At 42.4% G+C, this 24,106-nt stretch overlaps 1 protein-coding gene across 5 annotated transcripts in view; it reads right to left on the bottom strand.

Moving 5' to 3' along the window:
• Trank1 (tetratricopeptide repeat and ankyrin repeat containing 1) overlaps window positions 1-24,106 on the bottom strand; it is a 90,074-nt gene that overhangs the window by 54,073 nt on the left and 11,895 nt on the right. Inside the window, exons 1-7 of one of the 5 annotated variants that reach the window (XM_031343539.1) lie at window positions 12,050-12,200; window positions 10,875-11,001; window positions 6,625-6,775; window positions 4,098-4,216; window positions 1,857-1,943; window positions 1,490-1,628; window positions 8-95 (exon numbers count right to left, since the gene is read on the bottom strand). In XM_031343539.1, coding sequence (XP_031199399.1) covers window positions 8-95; window positions 1,490-1,628; window positions 1,857-1,943; window positions 4,098-4,216; window positions 6,625-6,715 — 524 coding nt within the window. In that variant the 5' untranslated portion in view covers window positions 6,716-6,775; window positions 10,875-11,001; window positions 12,050-12,200. Of the gene's footprint in view, window positions 1-7; window positions 96-1,489; window positions 1,629-1,856; window positions 1,944-4,097; window positions 4,217-6,624; window positions 6,776-10,874; window positions 11,002-12,049; window positions 12,201-24,106 lie in introns of those variants that run through there. The other 4 variants (XM_031343537.1, XM_031343538.1, XM_031343535.1 and 1 more) reach the window with 4 other exon arrangements.

The raw sequence follows: 24,106 nt of genomic DNA, 5'->3' as shown, positions 1-24,106 counted from the left end.
ATGCAGGACAGTGCAGCCGGCAGCATCTCTGTGGTTGATGTGCTCTTTCCACTCAGGCTGGTGTTCCATTATCCACCGGAAAAGCTGACTTTCCCCTGGGCAGAAATAAGTTGCAAATATTACTTTCTATATAAAATCAGCAAAGCAAATCAACCGTACGCCCCCCTAAGGGATCAAAATCCTACAGCAAACATTTCTACTCTCCACCAAAAGGGGAGAGGAGAGTCATCCATTTCACGATAATCTTAGGTGAGGACCCCTAGAAGCCTGACAGGAATTCTTGCCTGTGTGATTTACTGAGTGAGAGAAACTCAGAGGAAAAGGGTGAATAAATCAGCAGTCAGGGGAAGGGAAGGAGCTAAGACTGTGCCTTCAGCTGCATCTGGCTCCAGTATGGTCAAGAGGACAGAGGGCAGGGTCTTGACCTTCAGGACACAGGAAATTTCTAATCTCCATTTGAAAATGGAGTCCAGGATTATACTGCTTTTAGTCAGGCTTTACTTTAAATGTTTATCCTCTGATCTCTGCATAAGAGGAAGAACAGTGTCATGTACAAAATCCCGAGGGTATAGAATGGCTAATGGTGGAGCAGAAATAAAAGATAGAAAAATTAAGCCCCAGGCCCTGGCCACCCCATTTCCATCTGGGAAGATAATACAGCCTACAAGAGCTAAACAGAGTTCTCTTGGCTCCTTCTGGTCCAAGCAGATGTTAAACTTAACACCTGACAAGAAAATCCAAGTTTCTATCTGGTGTGGTGTAAGTGTATGTGTGTTAATGATAGACTCAAATATTTAACTTTTTAAAATCAAATGAGTGTCAAGCTTTAAAGAGTCTATTTCATAAAAATGACAGTCCTGTTGGGTCTGGTGGCACATGCCTATAGTCCCTGGTGCTCTGAAGGCCAATGCAAGAGGAACACAAATCCAAGACCTGCCTGAGTTAACGTGAATTCAAAGCCAGACAGAGGAACTAGCAAAACATCTCAAAATTAGAAAGGGGTGTGAGGGTGAGAGTAGCTCCTTGGCAGACAGCTTGCCTAGCATGTGTATGCATGCAGCCTTTCTTTCTACCCTAAGGGAAGAAGACGGAGGGAGCTGTGCAGTCCTCAACAATGTAACCAGCTGTATCAGGAGTAGCCATGTTCTTCTCAAGGACCCTCCAGCACAGTCCCAAAACACAGTCCCAAAACATAGGTGCAGGCCCTCTAGGCAAGGGAGAAAAACCTGTTGAGGGACAGAACCATGCAAGCTGCCTCTGTCTCAACAGTTACACTGTTCCAATCCTTATCTGGGACAGGGATTCTTCCCTTTCTGTCTAGACTCTAAAAACACAAAATCTTTACAAGTTGAAGCTCTGGAAACTCCTAGGTGCCAGAAGAAATAAAGATGTCATGTGTATGCTGAAGCCCTGAATCGATTGGCTAGTCTGCCTTCAAGCAGCTAAACTCTGACCGCCTGGGTGGGTGTGTGAAGGGGAGAGCACTCACTCGCTTGGATGCAGAGCCGCATTAGGGCATGGAGAGGGTTGGGTCCTATGGTTTCAATGTTTGCACCGATGGAGATGAGCCACTGAACCAACTTGGGCACTTGTTCCATTTTCTCATATAGCCCAATGAAGGCACACTTCTGGGGAAAAAAGCAACATATACTAACAGAGTCATGGAAGTTACTACATCGATATTAAACTTGAGCTCCATCATCCACAAATTTTGAACCAGTAAAACATGAATTAATTATGCTCTGCCCGAGAACAGCATGAATAGCACATGCACAATAAAGCAGCTGCTGGGAAGTCCTAAACACAAGTGGCATGGCCTCCCTCCTATAAACACATTCCTAGAGCCACCCCCTTACCTCAAAAAGACTCTGTAGTGACAATGCAGAGACATGGATATTGCTTGGCAGCCTGTCTTTCTTTGCTGACAACAGTAGAAATGACTGCTTATAAGAAAAAACAAGAAAAGGTTGGCATAGTAATATTACCCACATGAGTTATTAGAACAAAAAGGTTATTGTATGAGCTAACAACAATCAAAACACAAGCTTCAACTACTTTTTAAGCTACTACAAAGTTTGTTAGCCTGAGCCTTGATAATCAGTCTCCCTTTCTAGCTATCTTTCTGGCTGCCTGTGAGCAAAGTTCTTTCCACATTCCTTCACAACCTGCTAGAGACAATATTCTCTAATATCAAACAGGACAAGATGGGATGAGAGCAGTCTGATGTCACACAGACCTAAAGTTCCAGGCTCTACATGACCATGCCTAGAGTCATACATAACTCTAGCCTCCCTCCCTCATATATGTTGCCACCAATGGACTAGGAACCCAGGAACTGAGACTAAGGCCATAGTTTGCTAGTAGGTCCTTTCAGTTTGATTCATGGTTAATGCCCACCTTCCACAGGCCCTATCTGTGCTTAGCCCTAGATAATGCATCCAGGGCTTTGACAGTCCTAACTGCTGGTCTGGCTCTTATAAGATGTCTCAGTTCCCAATATTTAAAAACTACCTACACATTACTACAGCTAGGATGTTGGACCTGCCCCCTTGGACTTATTATCATAACACTCCTTTACTCAACAGTTGAAGAGATGGCTCAATGGTTAAGGGCACTGGTTGCTCGTCCAGAGGACCAGGGTTCAATTGCCAGTACCCACAAGGCAGCTTATAACTATTTGTAACTCCAGGTCCAAGGACCTGACACTCTGACATGCTCTGCTAACCCTGGGTACCAGACAGGTATGTAGTGCACTGACATGCATGCAGGCAAACAGCATAAACATTAAAAAAGAAAGAAAACTTGCTCCTTCAGTGCTCTAGCACATACTACAATTATCACTGGGTCCCCTTAACCATTCTTTTTAAATTCTCAGCAAAACCCTAAAAAATTAACTCTGTATGCTGTAACTTACAAATGAAAACCTGAGGCTCAAAGAAGAAATTATCAGTCCGAGTAATAAATGGAGGGGAAAGTCTCAAGGACACCTCCAATCTCTCTGAGCTGTTAGCAATCTCTTAAAACTACACAGAAACCTTTAGTTAGGAAGATGACTCCCTTGGTAAAGTACATGTCAGGCAAGAATCAGGGTCTGAGTTCAGATACCCAGCATCTACATAAAAATCCAGGCACAGAAACAGGCATCTATAACTCCAGCTGAGGCAAGAGAAGACAGCCAAATCCCTAAAGCTCACTGGCCAACCAGCCTATCTGAATGACAGGCTCCAGGGTCACTGACAGACCCTGTTCAACAAAATAAGGTGGAGTGTAATGGAGGAAGATACTCAACATCAACCTCAGGTCTCCACACAATAGTATGCACATGGGATGACTCCCCACCTGGGTGGGTGGAAGAACACTCTCATAGAAGCAGGGGGGGAGGGGATAGGGGTTTTCTGGGATAGGAGTGGGGGGGGAAGGTAAGGGGATAACACTTGAAATGTAAATAAATTTTAAAAATAAATAAATAAAGTATGCAATGTACACATGCATCTGCATGCACATATGCACACACAAAGAAATACACATCACATAATACTGTACACAACACACACATACACCCACAAAGGCACACATGCATAAGGTATACATGTGCACACACCCCCACACTAAGAAGGAAGGAAGGAAGGAAGGAAGGAAGGAAGGAAGGAAGGAAGGAAAGAAGGGAGAGAGAGAGAAAGAGAGAGGGAGAAAGAGGAAGAGAGAGAGAGAGAGAAAGAGAGAGAAAGAGAGAGAAAGAGAGAGAAAGAGAGGGAGAGAGAGAGAGAGAGAAAGCAAGCAAGCAAGCTGGGCAGTGGCGGCGCACGCCTTTAATCCCAGCACTTGAGAGGCAGAAGCAGGCAGATTTCTGAGTTTGAGGCCAGCCTGGTCTACAGAGTGAGTTCCAGGACAGCCAGAGCTACACAGAGAAACCCTGTCTTGAAGAACCAATAAATAAATAAATAAACAAACAAACAAACAAATAAATAAATAAATGATGTTTTTAAGAAGTTATTCTGGTAACAAGATAAATAATACATTACATCCCCTTGGTGCCAAAGAAAGAGATAATGTAACACAGTGTGTTTCCCTAGGAAGAGTGTCCCCTCTGTACTCACATGCCATAACCCTTTCTTTGCCAACTTCTCGATTACAGACTGCCACACTTCTGTTGAAAATCCAGTACTGAAAATATGATCAAAGCAGGGCAAGAAACTCTGCAAAACAATGGAGTCACCTGAAAGAAAATTCCATAGCTTAGAAACTTTCAAGTGAGGAATCTAGAGCCCCGAAGAACGGTCCCCAGTGAAGACTACATAGAGCCAAATGAAAAGTTAAAGATCTCAGGAGGAAAACCCCCTTCCCTGTAGAAATCTATTATGGTTGACAGCTATCTTAAGTTTCTCCACACAGTCAGTCCCCTAAGAGTCAGATGCTAGAAGGTAAGCTAGCCGACGCTTAACTTGCCTGTCTGCAGAGCCCAGTGGTAGAAGCCTCTATTTATTCTCTCAAGTAAACCACCAAGGCAATACTATTTAAATAGAAGCCCAAATGGGGTTACAAAGCTCACTCTGGTGACAGATACTATTGTTTATTCAACAAGTGGAAATTATGATAAATGAAAACATGATCCTGGAATGGCAAGCAGATAATTCCTGGGAAAAACACCTTCTAACACAGGGGGCCTGTCAACTACTGTGGCTCCTTATCCTCCAGACCACATCTCTCGAATACACAAATAGTGATGTCTAAGGGGGTAGTGAAGTAGCTGAGCAACATGGCACTTCCTCCAGGGTCAGGCATTCCCAAACCTAAGTAAATAAGTAAAAATGATGATAATAATTATAATAATAATAATAATAATGATAATAATAATAATAATAATAATAATAATAATAATAATAATAATAATTAGATAGACAAATAGATATAGATAGAGTATGAAAGAATGTAAAATTTCATTAATTTGCTTTTAAAATTTTAGGAACTGTGCCATAGGCCTACTTCACTCTCCAAAAAAAGGAGTAGTTGGGGAGAAAATCATGCAGTGAAGTGCCCTAAAGGAGTCTTGTTACTATCTGCAGAGATGGCACAGAGATTAAGAGCACAGACTAGTGTTCCAGAGGAGCTGGATTTTGTTCTCAGCACCCACATACCCACATACGGTGGCTCACAACCACCTATAACTGTGGCCCTTGGGGATCCAACACCCTCTTCTGTCCACTAAAGGCATACGTAGTATACATTCCGGATCAGTGAGAGATCCAGTGGACAGCAAATGAGAAAGATAACTGCTGTCAACCTCTGGCCCTAAGATGCACACACATGCACTCACACACATGCACTCACACACATGCACTCACACACATGCACTCACACACGTGCACTCATACACGTGCACTCACACACACACACACACACACACACACACACACGCACTCACACACATGCACTCACACACGTGCACTCACACAGATGCACTCACACACATGCACACACACACGTGCACTCACACAGATGCACTCACACACACACACATGCACTCACACATGCAGAAAGACTCTGAGGAAGCTCTGGGAACTGGCCAAGCCATTACATAAGGAGGAAAACAGACCATCTTTGGACATTGGGAACAAAACTCTCAGGACAGAAACTGTGACCTACCTGGAGACTTTATTTCTCTGTCTGGAGGACACAGCTGTGCCTACCTCTAACCCTTTCCCATTCTTCCTAAATACTAATCCTTCTCTGTACCAAGCATGTTATAGTCTATAAGACTCTACCACAGACCACAAAAGTTGTATGAACATGGTTGCAATGGGAACAGCTAAGTGAAGAGCAGCTCAATCACTGGCAACAGCGGCTTCCCTACTTTTGAAAGCCAAGATTATTTCTCAGTGATTCTAAAGTGTCTGTCACTTTTTATATTCTGAGACCTCTGAAATAGGAGTAGGCTTTAGAGTAGATGCTGTTTTCCCTGGAACAACATACATGAGTGGCACAGGTTAAGTCTGTGCAATTTAAATCTGACAGACACTCTGTCTGAAGGCAAGGTTACTGCAAGGGCAGTAGACTGCACCACATCCGGCAAGAAGTGTAAGACATAGGTCCCCTCTGAGCCCTCGTGGAATGAGTATGTGACTTTTGATCCCTAGGCAAGAAGTTTTACAGCTAAGTTGCCAAACATACAATGTTAGCTGTTACAGGACCCTCCCTCAGCCCTCTAGGTTATCTTCATAGCAAACAAGGGTCAAGGAGATGGCACAGCACATAAAGCCTTGCTAAACAATCAGAAAACTTAAGAGAAAAAATATACACACACTAAGAATAATAATTTTTTTAAGAAAAAAAATGACTTTTAGCAGATTAGGAAAAAATACTTGAAAGAACAAAATCATCCAGGACAAGTAGTATAAGAAGCAAATCTCCAACCAGGGGTAAGGGAGACTTACAGGTCAGAAAACATGACTCCAAAAGCTTTAAGTCATGAGAGTAATAGGACTTTGCTCTTTTTACAAAGACACAAGCCATTGAAGCTTCCAAAATGCTTTCCATAAGAGCAGTCACACTCCAACTGAATACATTAGCCCCAAAAGAACACCCTTCCCACGAGGACTGAGAATATTTCTCTCCAGTTTGACTTACTGCTCATCGTTGTGAAGATCCCAACAAGAAAATCAGGAACCTGCACTTGTTCAGGGTTTCTCTGCAAAAGTCGTAGACCCTCAAAAAACATCCGAGCAGCTTCATAAGGCTGGAGCAAGTGCAGCAAGGAGTAACCAGCTCGGTAATATCCCTGGAGAAGGACAGAGGAAAGCTGTCATGTCCCATCACCTCTACCCTGCTGCTGAAAAGAAAAGCAAACGGCAATCCAACTCCAGCAGTCTCACTGTGTGCAAAGAAACTTACTCGTGTGTGCCTCTGCGTGTGTGTGTGTGGTTGTGTGAAAGCTAGAAGTCAGTGTCACAGGTCTTTACCAATTGCTCTCCACCTTGCTTTTTAAAACAAGATCTCTCACTAAGCCATTTCAGCAAGGCTGACCAGCTAGCCAGCCCCCAGGATCCACCTAGCTCTCTCTCCCACTAGTGCTGGAGCTACAAGCATGTCGGGGCTGAGAATTCCAAACTGAGGTCTTCATGCTGGTTTAGCAAACACTTTCCCCACTGAGTCATCCCACAGTCCCAATTAGGGTTTCTAACAAGCATTAGGCACAGGCTTCCCACATTATACTGTGTGCCATGTTTTTCTGATACATCTTACCTGTTAAGAAAGTATGTAATCACTTTAAACTCCAGCCAATGAAACTTAACCTTAAGAAGAAATCCTTCCCACTATCTAGGGTTCATATATAGCCCTGGTTCACTCCAAATAGAGTGTATGCACGCAAGCCCACCCCAAATAAAGGAATACTCATAAACTAAAAAAAAAAAAAAAAAAAAAAAAAAACATTATGTAATCATGTCCAACTCTAAAACCTCTTTAACAGCGAATGTGGCAGAGAAGGAAGAATGCAGGCTGCCTAGTGTTCATGGGGTTAGTCACAGTCTGGACAGGAAAAGTGTCCTATGGCTCTCTCTCCCATGTCAGAAAAAGAGTGAAATTTCTGTGTAAGCACAGAAGTTATTTCTTGTTCCTTTTACTCAAAGTAAACACAATGTTCACTGGTATGTAAGAAAAATCTGCAGCAGGGCGTGATGGCACACGCCTTTAATCCCAGCACTTGGGAGGCAGAGGCAGGTGGATTTCTGAGTTCGAGGCCAGCCTGGTCTAGAGAGTGAGTTCCAGGACAGCCAGGGCTACACAGAGTAACCCTGCCTCGAAAAACCAAAAAAAAAAAAAAAAAAAAAAAAAAAAAAAAAAAAGAAAGAAAGAAAGAAAGAAAGGAAAAAAGAAAGAAAAAAAATCTGCAATGACAAACACTAAGTATTACTGAGGTCTATATTATAAGCTATAGGAACAAGAGGCAAAAAGTGTGTCTTCTGTGTCTTTTGTAAAGAGAAGAAAATTATAACTAAGAGGGAGATGAGCCAACAAGACAGCTCTGTGAGTAAAGGCATTTACTGCCAAGCCTGGTGACCTGGACTCAGGTCCAAGACCCACATGGAGAAGGAGAGAACCGACTCCCACAAGTTAGGAAACAATCATGCCTCCAACACATACACACACACACACACACACACACACACACACACACAAATAAATAAATAAATACATATAATATATAATAAGTAATATTTAAGAGGGAGAATGGTCTGGTTTTGCATATATATATATATATATATGTATATGCAGGTCTCCACACAAGAGTAAGAGGACACTCTGCCTTCCCCAGTTTTAGTCACCTACAGTGGCAGGGACACACCAAGACTGCTGTCAGAATTAATGGAAGTATTCACAGTCTGGGTTCATGCAAAATCAAGCATTAGATATCTAACTCAACCTTGGATCTCTCAGTATCTATTGATCTGAACAAACCTTTCTCTGTACATCTAAAGAGCTCAGGTAACAATTTGAAAAAAGAGGGAAAACTACATCCGTACTGTGTTGGGTTTGTTTCTTTGTTTGTTCATTCATTTCTCTTAGCATGCAAGCTTGCACAGAATTTTCCATTGATTTGTTTTCTCAGGTCTAAAATTCCATCTTTTATTCTTCAGGGAGAAGAGTACAGGAATATGTTATTCCAAAGCAGGCTGCCTTGACATAAAGATTACTTTAAGAGGAAGGCATTTGTGAATCAAAAAAGGCAAAAAATAAAAAAGCCTTCCTTCTCTAAGTCTCTGCAGGCAGGATCTCTGGGGAGGACAATTACCATAAATCCCTCACTCACTCGAAGGAGCTTTTGGAGCATTTCGACCATCAGTCCTGAGGTGAGCACACACAATCCTTCTTCCTGAAACAGATCTTTCTATTTGTTTCCTCATACAAGTTGCAGCCCCTACAACCTCTGGTTCCCTTCCCTTGTACTTCACTCCTGTTAAAAAAATGTCATAAACTATGCTGGGTGGTGGCAGCAAGCCTTTAAGCCCAGCAAAGGCAGAAGCAGGCAGATCTCTGTGTGTTCCAGTACAGCCTGGACTACCAAATGAGTTCCAGAACAGCCAGGGCTTGAAAAGCAAAGCAAAGCAGAGAGAGAGGGGGAGAGAGAGAGAGAGAGAGAGAGAGAGAGAGAGAGAGAGAGAGAGAGAGAGAGAGAGAGAGAGAGAGAGAGAGAGAGAGAGAGAGAGAGAGTGAGAGAGCATGAGAGAGAGAGAGAGAAAGAGAGAGAAAGTGTGTGAGAGAGAGATAGCATGAAAGAGAGAGAGGGAGAGAGAGAAAGAGAGAGAGAGAGAGAGAGAGAGAGAGAAAGAGAAAAGGAGGGAAGGAAGGAAGGAAAGAAGGAAAGAAGGAAAAGAAAAGACATAAGCTTCCAGACTTGTCCCCTTCATTAGAATCTTATAGAAAATCCTCATAAAAAAAAAAAGTCAACAAATAAAATGTATGCTTGTTTCCTCAGTTTACTTCACTTGGGCTCCAGCCACTGAACTAAGGACTAGCATTTTCCTCTACTACAGAGAACAGTGAGGGTGGGAGAGACACCGAGGAGCTCCAGATAAGCTGGAGGAGAGGCTATGGTTGCTGTGCTGTCAGGAGCTGGGTAGATAAGCACACAGGGAAACTGGGAGCATCACTCAGATGCCCGGACCACAGCCAAAACAGCGGGAATGCATGCAGGGCCCAACTACTCCCCACCCTAGCATGCCCTTGAGAAGAATTCTCAGAAATGTCCTTCCAATTTTCAAGCTCAGTAACTTCTACTGTATCCACCTTCTAAGGAATGTAGGTTAGTAGAGGAGTGCATCCCTAGCATGTATAAGGGTCAACGCCTACTTACAATGCGAAATATTCAAGCCTTTCTCCCAGTATTTGAGTCATTTGTAGCTCCAGCCTCCCCACCTCTTCTCCTTGTATTCTGCTGCCAACAATTTTGTTCAGTCTCTCCTTAGTCTTGCAGCCCTAGGCATCTGTTCATTTTATGGTTGAGGCCCATGAGCTGAAAGCTAGAATCTCTGGTGCACATCAGAGCAGCTACTGTCCAAAGTTTCCCACTTTATGGAGGAGTCCTTCTCCATTACCCAGATCGCTAATTTAATACTTCACCGTCTCAGTACCCCCGTGCTACTCTTCTCTTAGTCTGAGTATGACTCACTCAAGGTCTAAGATAACATCTCTCACTCCTTTTGTGTGTCCTGAAACACCAATTTAGGACGTTTCAGCAGAAAAGCCATCAGTGTTTGCCAGACCAAGAATTGTGGTGGTGCACATCTTTAATCCCAGCACTCAGGAGGCAGAGACAGGTGGATCTCTTGAGGTCAAGGCTAATCTGGTCTATATAGTAAGTCCCAGGCTAGCAGGGCTAAAGAAATACACACACACACACACACACACACACACACACACACACACACACACTCTCCCACACCATTTACTGACCTTTGTTAACAACCTTATAGGATCTTTCTGGCCTCCCAAATTTTCCAGTTCCCCTAAAAGGGTTTGATTTCTACTGAACTGCCATCTGAAATAAATCTTTGCTAAAATGAAGCTTGCTGATAGCAAAGACCACCTGCAGACCAAGCATCTTTGTCTAACTATCTCAGGTGGAAGTGAGCTTCTCCCACCTCTCACTGAGCTCCAACTACCAGGCAGTCAGGCTCCACTCTCCCCAGCAGCATGTGTCAACACTCACCATCCTGTACTTAACTCCTCTAGAGGTAAGGCTCCCCCAAGCCATGGACCTGTCTGAAGAGCAAGTGCACTCACAGAGAAGTAGTTCTAGAGTATCCACTTTGACAAGAAGGAAAAAAAAAGCAATGGAAGTAAGAGGAGGAGGGAAGCAGCCACCCTCCCTCCGTTACCTTCACATAGGTTGGGTCCCATTGGAGACACTCCTTGGCAGCAAGAAAAGCCTCATTCCATTTCCCAAGGCTATAAAATGCATTAGATTTGTTGCACAGCAGCACAGCCAGTTCCCGAGGAGGAGTCCTGTGAGCAAGAACAAACCAGCAATCAATAAAGCATCATTCTGCAAAGGCAGAGTCCTCAAAAGCCACCACTCTGGAACTGACTGCTGTCACCAGGCAGAGGGTTTTAGCAGGAAATATCTGTTATGCATATAAAACTCTGTCTTTTTAACCCCCTAAAAAGACGGAAGCATTTACAATGTACAAACCTATGTTTCTTGCTCCCAAATACTCTGCTCACATTTTTTAATGACAAATGGTTTCAACATCTTAATTCTATCCCCCACACCAATCAATACAAATATTTTTATATTCGTAGAAAGAAAATGTAACATTCATTGGAGAAAATGTAAAACTGATGATGGCATGAAGATGGGGATGGAGCATTCCTGCCAAGACTTCAAAAAATGCAGACGTGGCATCATACACGCCAGATCCTCTCAGGACCCATAATTACACAGTCTCTTGAAGCAGGCTGTAGACATGGGCTCTGCAGGCTAGGAGGCAGGCTCTACAGGCAGGGAATTCCAGAGTACTTGTACCCATTGTGTGGATCAAAGGGAAGACAAGGGCTCAGTGTGAGCGAGGCACCGGCTTCTAACTCCTGCTTGTAAGGAGGGACACAGCTGGAAGACGGCCAAGGAGGGGCCCTCTGAGGCATGGCAGGGCCAGGACCACTCATGCCTTCCCCCAGAACATACACGGCAGCAAGGGAAGCACTAAGAGCACACTGGAAGAAGAAAGAAGGGTCCAAACACACCACACTACCAAGGGAAGTTTAAGCGCCACTGGAATGTTAGACACACTCGGAGGGAGAAAACAAGACTTAGGACTTCCTTTTCACTTTAAAAGTGTGAAAACAACAAGTCACTAAGCATATATATCCATGTCTTGAAAAGAAAACAAAAAACAGAGCAGGGCAGTGGTGGCACACGCCTTTAATCCCAGCACTTGGGAGGCAGAGGCCAGCCTGGTCTACAGAGTGAGTTCCAGGACAGCCAGGGCTACACAGAGAAACCCTGTCTCAAAAACACCAAAAAAAAAAAGCCAGCAAAAACCATCTCTGGTACCTTCTCCATTGTCAACCTTCTGCATGTCTGCCTTCATTAACTGCACAACCATCTTCCCAAGTGAAAGGATACAGCTCAGAAACACACAGGAGGCACTGGGTGGTCAGCAGCAGAGAGTTAACAAAGAGAAAAGGGAATAAAAGCCAAACATAGGCTATCACTCAAAAACTGAAAAGGCTTTGGAAGAGGGAGAGTCCCACTGCACACTGACAATGAGTGTGTAGGAGGAACACACGGCTTCCTCTCAGCGCTCTCCCACTCTCCTCACCCAGTAAAGCAGCAGCCCTACTAACCCCAGACTTCTGAGCTCCAGAACCGTCAGAGAATAAATCTGTAGTCCTAAGCCACTAAGTGCGTAGTAATGTGTCACAGGAAATTAAGATAGCAATTATGCTGGTCACCATGTGCTTTTTCATGCATACAGGGAACTCTCCAGAAATAGCATCATAAACTACATACAGAAGTGGGCAAGATTTGCAAAAGCAAAAATCTTATGTGATTGTTTATTTTGATTAATATACTGAACTGAACTGATAATATACTGAATATAATGAAATGAACTTTTGCAATTAATATTCTAGATACCTTATCAAGCTATAGATTTCATATATAAGCCACTATTTGTTCTTCTTTGTTCTTCCCCTTCCCACTGCCCTCTCCTATACCCCATCTCTTACTCTGCTTGGTTCCTTTCCTTCCCCTAGTTAGCCCCTCAATATTTTAATACATTCATAATTATTTTTCTCAGCTTTGAGTTATAATTCAGACTATATTGGTAGTTATAACCTATAGAAATAAGGGTTCTTTAGCATTCCCAATAACCTCTAAACCTGTCACATAATACTACTATGTTTGAAAACAGGTCTTCCAAAACTGAAGAGTCAAGGAAGGTCCAGTGAGCCTTAGAGAGCCTGTGGTGTGCCTGTGGCCAGGGGTGAATGGCAGAAACAACCAACAAAATGACAGCAATGACAATGAAGAGGTTTGGGGTCCAGCCACCCCAGGACCTCTGGAATCTAGTCACCCTAGAAGCTTTGGGGTCCAGCCACTCCAGGAGCTCTGGGATCTAGCAACCCCAGAAGCTCTGGGATCTAGCAACCCCAGGACCTCTGGGATCCAGCCACCCTAGAAGCTTTGAGGTCCAGCCACCCCAGGAGCTTTGGGATCCAGCCACCCTAGAAGCTTTGGGGTCCAGCCACCCCAGGAACTTTGGGGTTCAGCCAACCCAGGAACTAGCATCCCTTAACTGGATGAGAGGGTAAGTTCTGTTGGGTTTCATTTTCCAGTTTTCTGTTCCAATCACACTCTTTGACTTTCTGTACTAACAATGACAAATAGGAACTGGTATGAGGAAGAAAACAGAAACCAGGTGATAAGAAATGTGGAGAGAATGTAACAACAAAGACCTTGTTTAGTCAAAAGAGAAAACAAAGGCTAGAAAGCCTGAACACTTACCTGCACTGTATGTAAGTATGGTCGAACCTGGAAGGCTTCATCACACTTTCAGATGACCAAAGAGAAGTTCATTGTCTTAAGAACCTGGATGCCAGACTCTTTCAACAAATGAACATCAACAATTAGGTCTTCCCCATAGAAAAAAGTGGAAGGCTGGCTCCCCTGCTAGTTACCAGGCTCGTGTAGGGTATGGTCACTCTGAAGCCTGTTTTGTGGAGTTCACAGAAGCAGTTTATTCATTCTAACTCCACTCACCTTGCAAGGGCAGGCCCTGTCCCACCTCCTGCCACAGCGAGATGTCTGAGAAGACCTGTCCTTTCTCATTTTCCTTGTGACAAGAACATTCCATTTACTCAGTGTTAGTGACCCCCTAGGAGCTGCTTCCAAGCACAGGTCAATATAGACCTGACAGCTGCTGAGCACTAAGATAGTAGCATTCACTTATCACCACAGTCCAGGAGGAGGTATTGTTCAGACTGTTGACGTGAGGAAACAGCTCAAGGACATTCAAATTACTTGCCTAAGGATTAGTGGGTGACGTTGTCCATTTTTTACCCCAGATCTGATCAACTCCAAATTTCTGGCCTAGATTCTATGCAGATTAGGACAAGTAAAATTCAGCTGACAGTCCTTCTTTACCCTCATAACATACTGACACAGAAAGGCACTGTAGTTCTAAAGACCTCATGTGTTAGGAAATGGGGGCACAGGCTCTCCAGAGCCTTCCTTCTCGAAACTCTATAAAACAAGCCTGGAAGTAATGGCCCAGAAATTGCTTATATCCCTTCCTCTTTCCAATCACAGTCTCTTCAGCTGTTGCCACTCCATGATCTATCATGTACAAGATCACTTAAATAGCTGTGGAAGAGCCATTTGAACACCAGACATGGAAAGGGTACAAAGAACAACTTGTTTGTCTCAAAGGTTAGAGAAAGGGGTCTGACAGCCCTGGACATGACAGAGACTCTAATAATGTTGAGCCAAGACAGGAGAGGAGAGGCCTGAGAAAGCCTTAAGAAGCAACTAGCAAGGAAATGGGGTAAAGCAAGGTTCAAAAGAGAAGCCCCTTCCAGTACGGCAGTCACGAAGGCAAAGCAGAGGGGTAAGTATTGGATAACGACAAGAATACAGACTGGCATCCACCCATGCCATAGACCTATGGGGACATCAAGTCTGTGGACTATCAATTCCTGGCTATGTACTATTTATTTCATGTCTCATCAGGAGCTGAAGGAAGGAGCAGCACCAAGCAGCTCCGAAGGTTTAGTTGAGGCACACAGGAGCTGCCTAGGAAGGAGCTCTCCAGACCCCACCTGATCCTTAGGTAGAACCTCATGAAAATGAGGCCTGTGGCTCCCATACAAGTCAGACCACAAAACTCCACCTACATTTCTCACTCTGTGCATTTATACAGAAGAGACTAAGGAAGACATAAGAAAATATGAAGAACTGACTTAGGGAGCAAAAGGATATATTTTTCTTCCAAATACTGCCAGCCATTTGCCCAGCAAATATTACCAGAGAGCTTGAACATGAAACCCCCCACACCACCCAACAGAAGGTCAATGCCTGTACTTCACAAATACCTTTCTACTGCTGGCCAAGGCCAACCCTGCTGCAGTGGACTATTATGATGCCAGCATGTTAATACAAGAGAGTGAACTCAAGGCCAGGCTAGGTTACACAATAGGGAGAAAGTTATTTAAAATTTGAGGGAACTGTTTACAGGGGAAATAGCCTCATGGATGTTCACCACAGTGAAAAAAGGAAATAATCCTAAATGTTTCATAGTTCATAACTGCTTTGGTTTCGTGTGTGGCTTGGAGTTTGAGCAGTCTGCTTGGCCGCACCTTCAGTTTAAAACTTTGGTTAATATTTACAGCACTACAGCAACTTATGTTCACTTTTTTCTCCAGAGCTGAAATGTAGCTATATATCCAAAAAAGAAGGCAAGAAATTATTTAACACATTTCAAAGACGCTGAAATCCAAATCTGGGGCAGAGAAAATTTTTTAAATTCTTATTTTGGCTACAAATCACTCCACACTACACTCCAATACAATCAGTTGGACACTCAGACCCTTCCTATCACTCACACTGTGACACTAGAGGTGAAGACAAGTAAACTGAGTGTGTAACCGAGGGTGTCTCACAAACCACGTCCTGAGTGTACCTGTGACCTGAAGTGTGTCATTGATCTCAGAATGGAAGCAGCCCAGCAGGGATGATAGTAGTCTAACGTTAGAGAAGTCCCTTCCTTTGCCTATCAGAAACTGAAACAATAGTCCCCAAGAAATTAGAATGTCCCCAGGAGTCTCTCTCTGGAAGGAGAAGGCAGAAGTCCGGCACCAAGCGTAGAGGAATCTTGTCTCCGTGAAAGACATTGCACACACTTCTGACACTGTCACACTGCCTTGCAGGAAGAGACCAGAAACAAAACAAAGATTGGCCAATGAGTTCACATCCTGACTCTAACTGCTTATCTCTGCATACCTCTAGCCCTCTGCATAAACTATCCACAAGTCAGGACACCAGACACTTGGGCAGAGGCAAGAATGCCTGTGGATACTGTAAAAATTAAAAAATAGAAATATATTAATAAGTCAGGGCATTAAAAATGACATTGTTCTGACCTAGAAGGAAAAAAAGCAGAGACATTTAATTAGTGTATACTCTAGATATTTAATATGTACATAAATTTGTCAAAACTTCTTGGTAAAAACTTATACTATTTCTCTCCAATTTTACGATATAAATGCCCACTCCTACCTAAGAAACTTTCCAAATGAACACCTTGAGTGGTTCTCAGGAGGAGAAAAAAGTTAAAAGCATTTGTTGTCTATCTCAGTTAAAACCTGACAACTGTCCTTTGTCCCTTGTTTGTTTTTCAATTTACTTATTTTTATGTGGATGAGTGCTTTGCCTGCATACATGCCCATGCACCACGAGTGCACAGTGCCCACAGAGGCTAGAAGGCATCAGATCCCTGAGACTGCCATGTGGATGCTGGCAATTGAACTCAGCTTCTCTGTAGAGTAGCCAGTGCTCTTAACCACTGTGCCATATCTCCAACCCCTGATAACGGTATTTTTTTAAAGGAGTTTTTTAAAATCTCTATGGTCAATTCAATTTAACTGAAAGTTGATACTCCATAAGGTCACCTTACAGTAGAAAACTTGCCTGTTTTTTTACCGAGTCTGTTCACAACAGCCATGTTAGGGAGTCTGCCTAAGTGGCCATTAATAGATGAATAGATAAAGAAAATGTGCTGTTGAGGCTAGAGAAATGCCTCAGTGGTTAAGAGCACTTGTTGCTTTCCAGACAATTTGGTTTCAATGCCCAGCACCCACATGATTGCCCATAACACAGCCATCTATAATTCCAGTTCCAGTGGTTCCAATGCCCTCTCCTGGTCTCCACAGTCACTGAATACAGTGTACAGACATCTAAGCAGACATACACCATACACATAAACTAAAAATAAACAAATGTTTTTTAAAACAAATTTGTATCCACTGATGATCAGATGAACACATGTATGAGATATGAACAGTGTAATCTTAGCCTTTAAAAGGATGACACTCTGACACAGTACATACTTATGGATGAACCTTGAAGACAGTATGTGATGATATAAATCAGACTCAAGGAGACATACAATGTATGATTTCACTTCTGTAGGTTACCATTGAAGTCAGTTTCATGAACCCAGAAAGCAAAATGAGGTTGCCTAGAGTGGGGAAAGGAGAAATGGAGAGTTGTGTTAGAGAAATGGAGGCTAAGATGTGTAAATGAAACACTCCCTGGATCAGCTTGACAAGATGAGTACGGTGAGATCCTGTCTCAAAATTAAACGGTAAGATGGTAAGTTTTGGTGTGTGTGTGTGTGTGTATGCATATTATGTGTGTATATGTGTGTATGTATATAAGTGTGTATGCATGTGTGTAGTATGTATGTATGTGTGTGTATATATGTATGTGTATATGCATATGTGTGTGTGTGTGTGTATGCTTCACAGAGCTAATGATCAAACCCAGGGTACTAAGCAGGCTAAACAAACACTCTAGCACTGAGCTTGCAGCTCCAGCCCTTGGTATTTTGAGACAGGGTCTTGCTTTGTAACTTAGCTCTTTCAGCTGTAGATCCTCCTAACCTTCACCTTCTGAATGTGGATTGTAGAATATGCCACCATACTCCATTTATTTTGCATTCAATTTTTGTTCTTTTTTACAAAAATATAATAATAAAATAGATGTTCAGAGAAAATACTAGTGTAGAGTAAAAAAATATTTTTCTAAGTATATTTCTGTTTAAAAAGCATTTATTTCTTTGTGTACACTATGCTATATCAAAATACCCAGAAGTTGACAGGATACCAAGCCTCTCCCATCTCTGGTAGTGCTGAATGACATGAACCTCAGGAAAGAGAAGGTAGAAGGGTACTAATTGTTTCTGAGCCATGTTGGGGTTCTATCCCACTGACCAAGAAAGCAGCTAAAACATGCTAAGGCTTACAGTACCCAACATGTACCCTCCTTGATCATGAAAATGAGCACATTATACAGTAGGTATATTTTTCACAAGATAGAAATATGAGATACCTATTAAGTTTTTATAGTTTTTTGTATGTGTCTTTCAGTAGATAAGTCTGCCTTTGTGAGGCTCTCCAGAGAGTAGTCACTGGGTCACAGGGGTGGGGATGCACTGTTTAGTTTTCATACATACTGCCTGTTTTCCAAGCTGACTCAGTCTATACTCAATAGAAGAATATTAGAAACATAAATTACAAACAAAATTTTGCTGTTAGGTAGTACTAGTATTTTTAATCTAACCCAAGATGATATACTGTGATGTTAAACTGCATTTCTCTGATGACTGATACTGTGAGTCTTTTCCTGAGTATGGTGGCCATATGAATCTCCTCTTTTAAAGTTTATAACTGACCCAACCATTGGGCTATGTTGGGCTTTGCTATTGTGATAGTGGTTGTTGTTGCTACTGTTAGATTTTTAAATAAAAACATGCTTTTGTTTGTGTTGACACAAACAAATGACAGTATATCTGACCTATGTTAGTTAATTTGTCAGCAAACATTATCATTACTAAACAGAGAGAAGAGTGTAAGCTGGACAGGCACTTAACACCTGTCATTCACACAAGCTATATACAGCTCAGAAAATAAATTTTCTAAAGACACTTATTTCTAATAAATGCCTTGGGAGATCTCATTATAGTCTGCTTTGATAAATAATATGGTGCCAGTATATGATTTTTTTTAATTAAAACCTAAAAATAGATTAAACTTTTATGGAATGTGAAATGTGAAAGTTGATGTTCAATAAGAATGTTTAGCACTTAGGAAGCTAACACTCCATCCATTTGGCTGAAATGAGCCATTCTTGTGCTCTTTAAAGTAGCTACGCCTGCTTAGCAGAGCCCAGTTTTGTTTCTGCTATCTACTTCCATCGCCAAGCCCCTCTGCATTAAGTGAAAGCTGGTTCCACTCTAGTTGCCAAGAGTCTGATGAGCAAATTGTATCTCCCTGCCAGAGACTGGTTCAGTACTGAGTATAGAGTCCTGACACCTAAAAAGATGTTTTGAAGGACTCTGAGACAATGGGGATTTGTGGGTAAGGGGGTAATGTGTATATATGTTCATGTGCACAAACTTAGGTGTCTATGCATGTGTCAGAGGACAATCTTGGGGTGTCATTCCTCAGATTCTGTCCACTTTATTTTATTTTATTTTATTTTGACATGATCTCTTATTGGCCTGGGTCTTACAAATTTAGCTAGACTGCCTGGCCAGCAAGTTCCATGGATCCATCCATCTCTGCCTCCTCAAGGCTAGGATTACAAACAGCAGCCCTGGGGCTGGATTTTTCAATAGGTCCTGGGGTGGGTCTGATGCTTGCACTGTGAGCACTGCACCTTCTAAGCCATCTCCCCAGTCCTGAAGCTGGATCTTTTTACAATGACTTTTCTAAGTTTCTAAAGAGGAGTTGTCTGCTACCTCAGATAATGTGGAAGTAAGGCCATGAACCTAAAAACTGAGTTAGACAGTTGCCCTGCACTAAACAAAAATGTAGACCTCAAAGGAAGAGGACAGAGCCAAGAGAAGGACAGGACTGTGGGTAGGAGACATCGATGGGAGGAATGTGGACGTTCTGGATTTCTCTTTATGGATGTGCAGCAGTTCGGTGCATCTGCCCCAGCAGAGTACATGACTAACTAGGAGGGTGACTTTCTCTCAGGAGAAGCAAGGCGGGAAGAGGGCACTGCCTCATCTTTCTATCACACCATCCTAAATATACTGGCATTGTGTGTGCCATCATGCTTGTCCTCTCAAGGATGAAGAATGTCACTGGCATTTTCCTAAAGGCAGGAAGAAGGGGGTAAGAAGAGCTATGTGGCTCTCTATCACCACTCAACATTAATAAATAAGTAAAAATTTCCCAAAGTCCCCCAAGGAGACTTCCTGTGTCCCACTGGTGAGATGGGAGTCATGTCGGGGAGAGTCAGGATCATTTACTATCTGAATGGTAGCTTTTCAGAGAGGAGCTTGACAGGAGCTACAGGTTTCCAACAGAAAAGTGTCTCCAAAGTGAGCCAGTATCCTGATTGCCTGGCCATTTCTTAAAGTTAGCAGCACAGTGCCTTTGCCCTGACTACTGCCATTCTACTTAACTACCGCTCACTATGCTGTTCTAAGAGCAGCTTGTACAATATGGCACCACTAGCCAGATATAGACACTGACAACAGAATTCAAATTGGATAAAGTACAATCAAAGCACCCATTCTTTTTTTTAAAGATGTACTTTTTTTTATATGAGTGTTTGCCTTCATGTATGATGCTCCTAGTGCCCAAGATCACAAAAGGGTGTTGGATTCCCTGGAGCTGGAATTAAAGATATGAGCTGCCATGTGGGTGCTGGAATCCAACCCAGGTCCTCTGCAAGAGCAGCAATTGCTCTTAATGTCTGGGCCATCTCTCCAGCACAAAGTTCCCTTTGTCCGGTCACTCTAACCACATCTCAAATGGCTCAAGGCTACATGGCTAGTGGCTACTATTACTTTAAAAGAGGTTCTAGCCTATTTCCATCACAGCAAATAGTCTTACCGGGGAGTACAGTGTTGGGTAGAACTGCCACCCTCCCAAGTGCAACATCGAAATACTGTTTACTCGGTAGAAAATCTAGTCTCTAAGCCCCTGTACAACCAATGTATGAAGAACACATAGGGCCGGATATTTCTGTGCTCTCTGAACTGTCATACTGCCACCTTGAACATCATGCTTCTTTCTATTCCAACCATGCCTTATACCTGTGAGCATAGACTAAGTTCTCTTGGAACAACTCCCTGAACCATATTTTGGAATAAAGTGTAGGGTATCAAAATTATGCTGAGCAACCTACCCACATTTCTATATGTATACACATAGCATGCCCTCTCTGTATACAGAGTACTACAACTAGAAATGTGTTTGCTACTCCAGAGCTTCTCCAAACTACCAAGTTCCTTTCTACCTAATTCCCTTTAAAAGATGAGCAGTGATCAGCAAAACCAAAATGCAATTCAATAAAACCACTGCTGGCACTGCAAAGCAAATATGAAGAAAATGTCCTCACAAGATTTCATGAACCAGTTTGGATGCTTGCTTGCTTCCTTGCGAGAGGGATGGGAGAAGGCCTAACATTGTACTGGTTTCAGACCTGGCTTGTTGCTGTGCAGAATTTTCAATGCAGTCATTTCTAGCTGGTAATTTCCCCTGACGCTCAGATTGGGACATGACTCAACTCAGCCTGACTCACTCCTGTCTCCTGACTAAATAGTACTTCAAAATACACTTTTTATTAAATTTCAGATAACAAATGGAACAGCTCACTGTGTGAGAAAGGCAGAAGCAGGACTCCTAGGGAGGTTAATTAACTTGACAGCTCTGCATGACTTGGTGTTTACAAGCTGAAATTAACACAGGACTAAAATAACTTGTATCTGTCCAACCTGAGGAGACAGATTTTGAAATAAAGAAAAACTAGAATAACAAAACACTGAATTTAGTAAAGATACACATGTAATTCCTATAGGAGCTTATGAAATATCCACAAACACCTGAGTTTGCTGTACTAACTTATAGGAAAAATAAAATAAACTTTACTCAGCTATCAATCTTGACTTTTTAAAATACCCTGTATTTCTACCTTGTAAAATTCATGACTATAAAATGACATATTTTCCTTTATTAATGACTGTATTTTAACAAAATTTGATTTAAAACTGTAATTACATTTATTTACTTATGGTAGGGGCAGGGAGAGGGGAGTCTTGTGCTTCAGCACATGCCATGGAGGTCAGAGGACAACTTGAAAGAGCATGAATTGGTTCTCTCTTTCACTATGTGCTTCTAGGGGTCAAACTCAGGTCATCAAGCTTGACACTGCCCTTACCTGCCAAGTCACCTTGTAAACCTGAAATCTGATTTTTCTTAACTTTTGCAAGATAAGATACATAAAGTAATAAAATGTCTCTCAGGTTCATCTAAGAGATAAATAAACCAGAGTAACCAATATAGAAGAAATATTAAGGTAGACTATCGTTTAGCATTTTAAAATGTATTTATAAAAACTTACCTACATTTTTTAGAGTGTCCTAACATGTAAAAGAGTTAAGCATGTGAATGAAATAGCACAGAATATCCAGAAATAAATATATGACATCAAATAACTCCCTGTAAATAAAGGTAGCTTTTAAATAAACTGAAAGAAATGAATCATGACTTGGTAGAACCTGGGAAAGAAATTTCCCCTTCACACTCTGTGGTAAGGCAAATAATGGATGTTCCAAAAATATCCACACCTTAATCACCATACCAGCACTTGTGAATATATCACACAGCCAAAGAAACTTTATAGGTTTGGTTTTGTATACCTTAAGAAAGGAATATTACAGTGTAGATGTGGATGAGCCTTCTCTAGCCACAAGATCTGTAAAAGCAGATCACTATAGCTACAGGAGTAGAGATTCCACAGGGCAGGAAAGAGACCGCAGGAAACTTCAAACCTAAAAAGTCTGGCCCTGCTATGGTAGGCCTTGAAGGTGGAAAATCATGGGAAATAGGTTCCCAGGGATAGGGGAGATGGTTCAGTGGCTAAGAGCATTGTTTTGCTCTTGCAGACAACCCAGACTCAGTTCCTGGAACCCACATGGTACCTCACAACCATCTGTAACTCCAGATCCCAGGGAAACCTGATGGCCTGTTCTGGACTCCAAGGCACTGGACATAGACATGCATACAGACCAGAAGTCACACACATACATTTTTTTTCAAAAATTTTTTTAATAAAGAAATCAGCTCCCAGATGAAAGAACATGGAAGCTTAGGTCTATGACCACAAGGAACAAACAGAGCCTGCCAACAAAGTGAGTTTAGAAAAAGCTGAGTAAGCTTTCTAGAGGAAGGGTGGTTAGTCACATGGGTATACATATTTGCTAAAGTTCTTTCAACCAGTGCACTTCAGTTAGTAACTTTTACTACATCAGTTGTGCCCTCTTTAGAGAAGCATTGAGAAAATGTAAATACATATTTTGAACTGTCTTCAATGTTCTAGGGAAAAACGTGTTATTATCTAAGTGATGCATATATACAACTTTAATCTGGGACCCACTGCAATGCCCAACAAGGACCTTGTTTAAAAAACTAAAGAGCAGTAGCAGGCAAACGCCACTTAAGGAGAGGCGTTTCTTTTAGCTCACAGTTCATGTTACATAGTCCATCATGACAGGAATGAAGGCAGCAGGAACTGGACTCAGCTGGTCTCATTGGTCACATGGCACCACAATAAGGAAACAGAGGATATAACTGCAGACTGCTACCCAGTCCCCTTCCTCTATAACACAGGCCAGGATCTCACCCAGGGGAATGGTGCCACCCACAATGGACAAGTTTTCCAACCTCAATTTAAGCAACAAAATAATCCCCCACAGGCATACCCAGAGCCCATCTCCTATCTCTTAGATTCTGTCAAGTTGACAATTAACATTAGCCATCACACCCCTTCACAATGACATACTACGCAATATTTTTTACAAAAATGCTTTAGATGATGTCCATGTGCTGATATAGGATCATTTTCAAAATATATTTGAAGAAAGCAGGTACAGAATACTTTTTTCAGTATGCTCCCTTTACTGATAAAATACATAACATATAAATAAGTAGACAAATGCTGAATAAGAATACAAATATGGGCAGACCTTGGGCACAAGCTCTACAGCCAGTCCCACAACACACAGAGGAAGCTCCACTCCCAGGAGCTCTGACACACCCAGGATCAGAGGTGAGCAGGAACCAACATCTGTCCCAACACTGGGAGTAACTGAGACCAGCGGGACCAGGCACACAGAAACTCCACCAGCCGAGTTACTCGGGTTCCTTCCGGTCTGTCTGGGTTAATGTTCTGAGCAGACCTTGGGCACAAGCTCTGCAGCCAGTCCCACAACACACAGAGAAAGCCCCACTAGATCACCAGAGATCCCAGGTGATCTAACAAGCCCAGGATCACAGGACCCCAGAATCACAGGATCACAGAGACAGCTTGACT

This window comes from Mastomys coucha, unplaced genomic scaffold (genome assembly GCF_008632895.1).
Source record: "Mastomys coucha isolate ucsf_1 unplaced genomic scaffold, UCSF_Mcou_1 pScaffold23, whole genome shotgun sequence".
NCBI classification, from domain to species: domain Eukaryota; kingdom Metazoa; phylum Chordata; class Mammalia; order Rodentia; family Muridae; genus Mastomys; species Mastomys coucha.
This window is presented reverse-complemented; position numbering and strand designations above follow the sequence as displayed.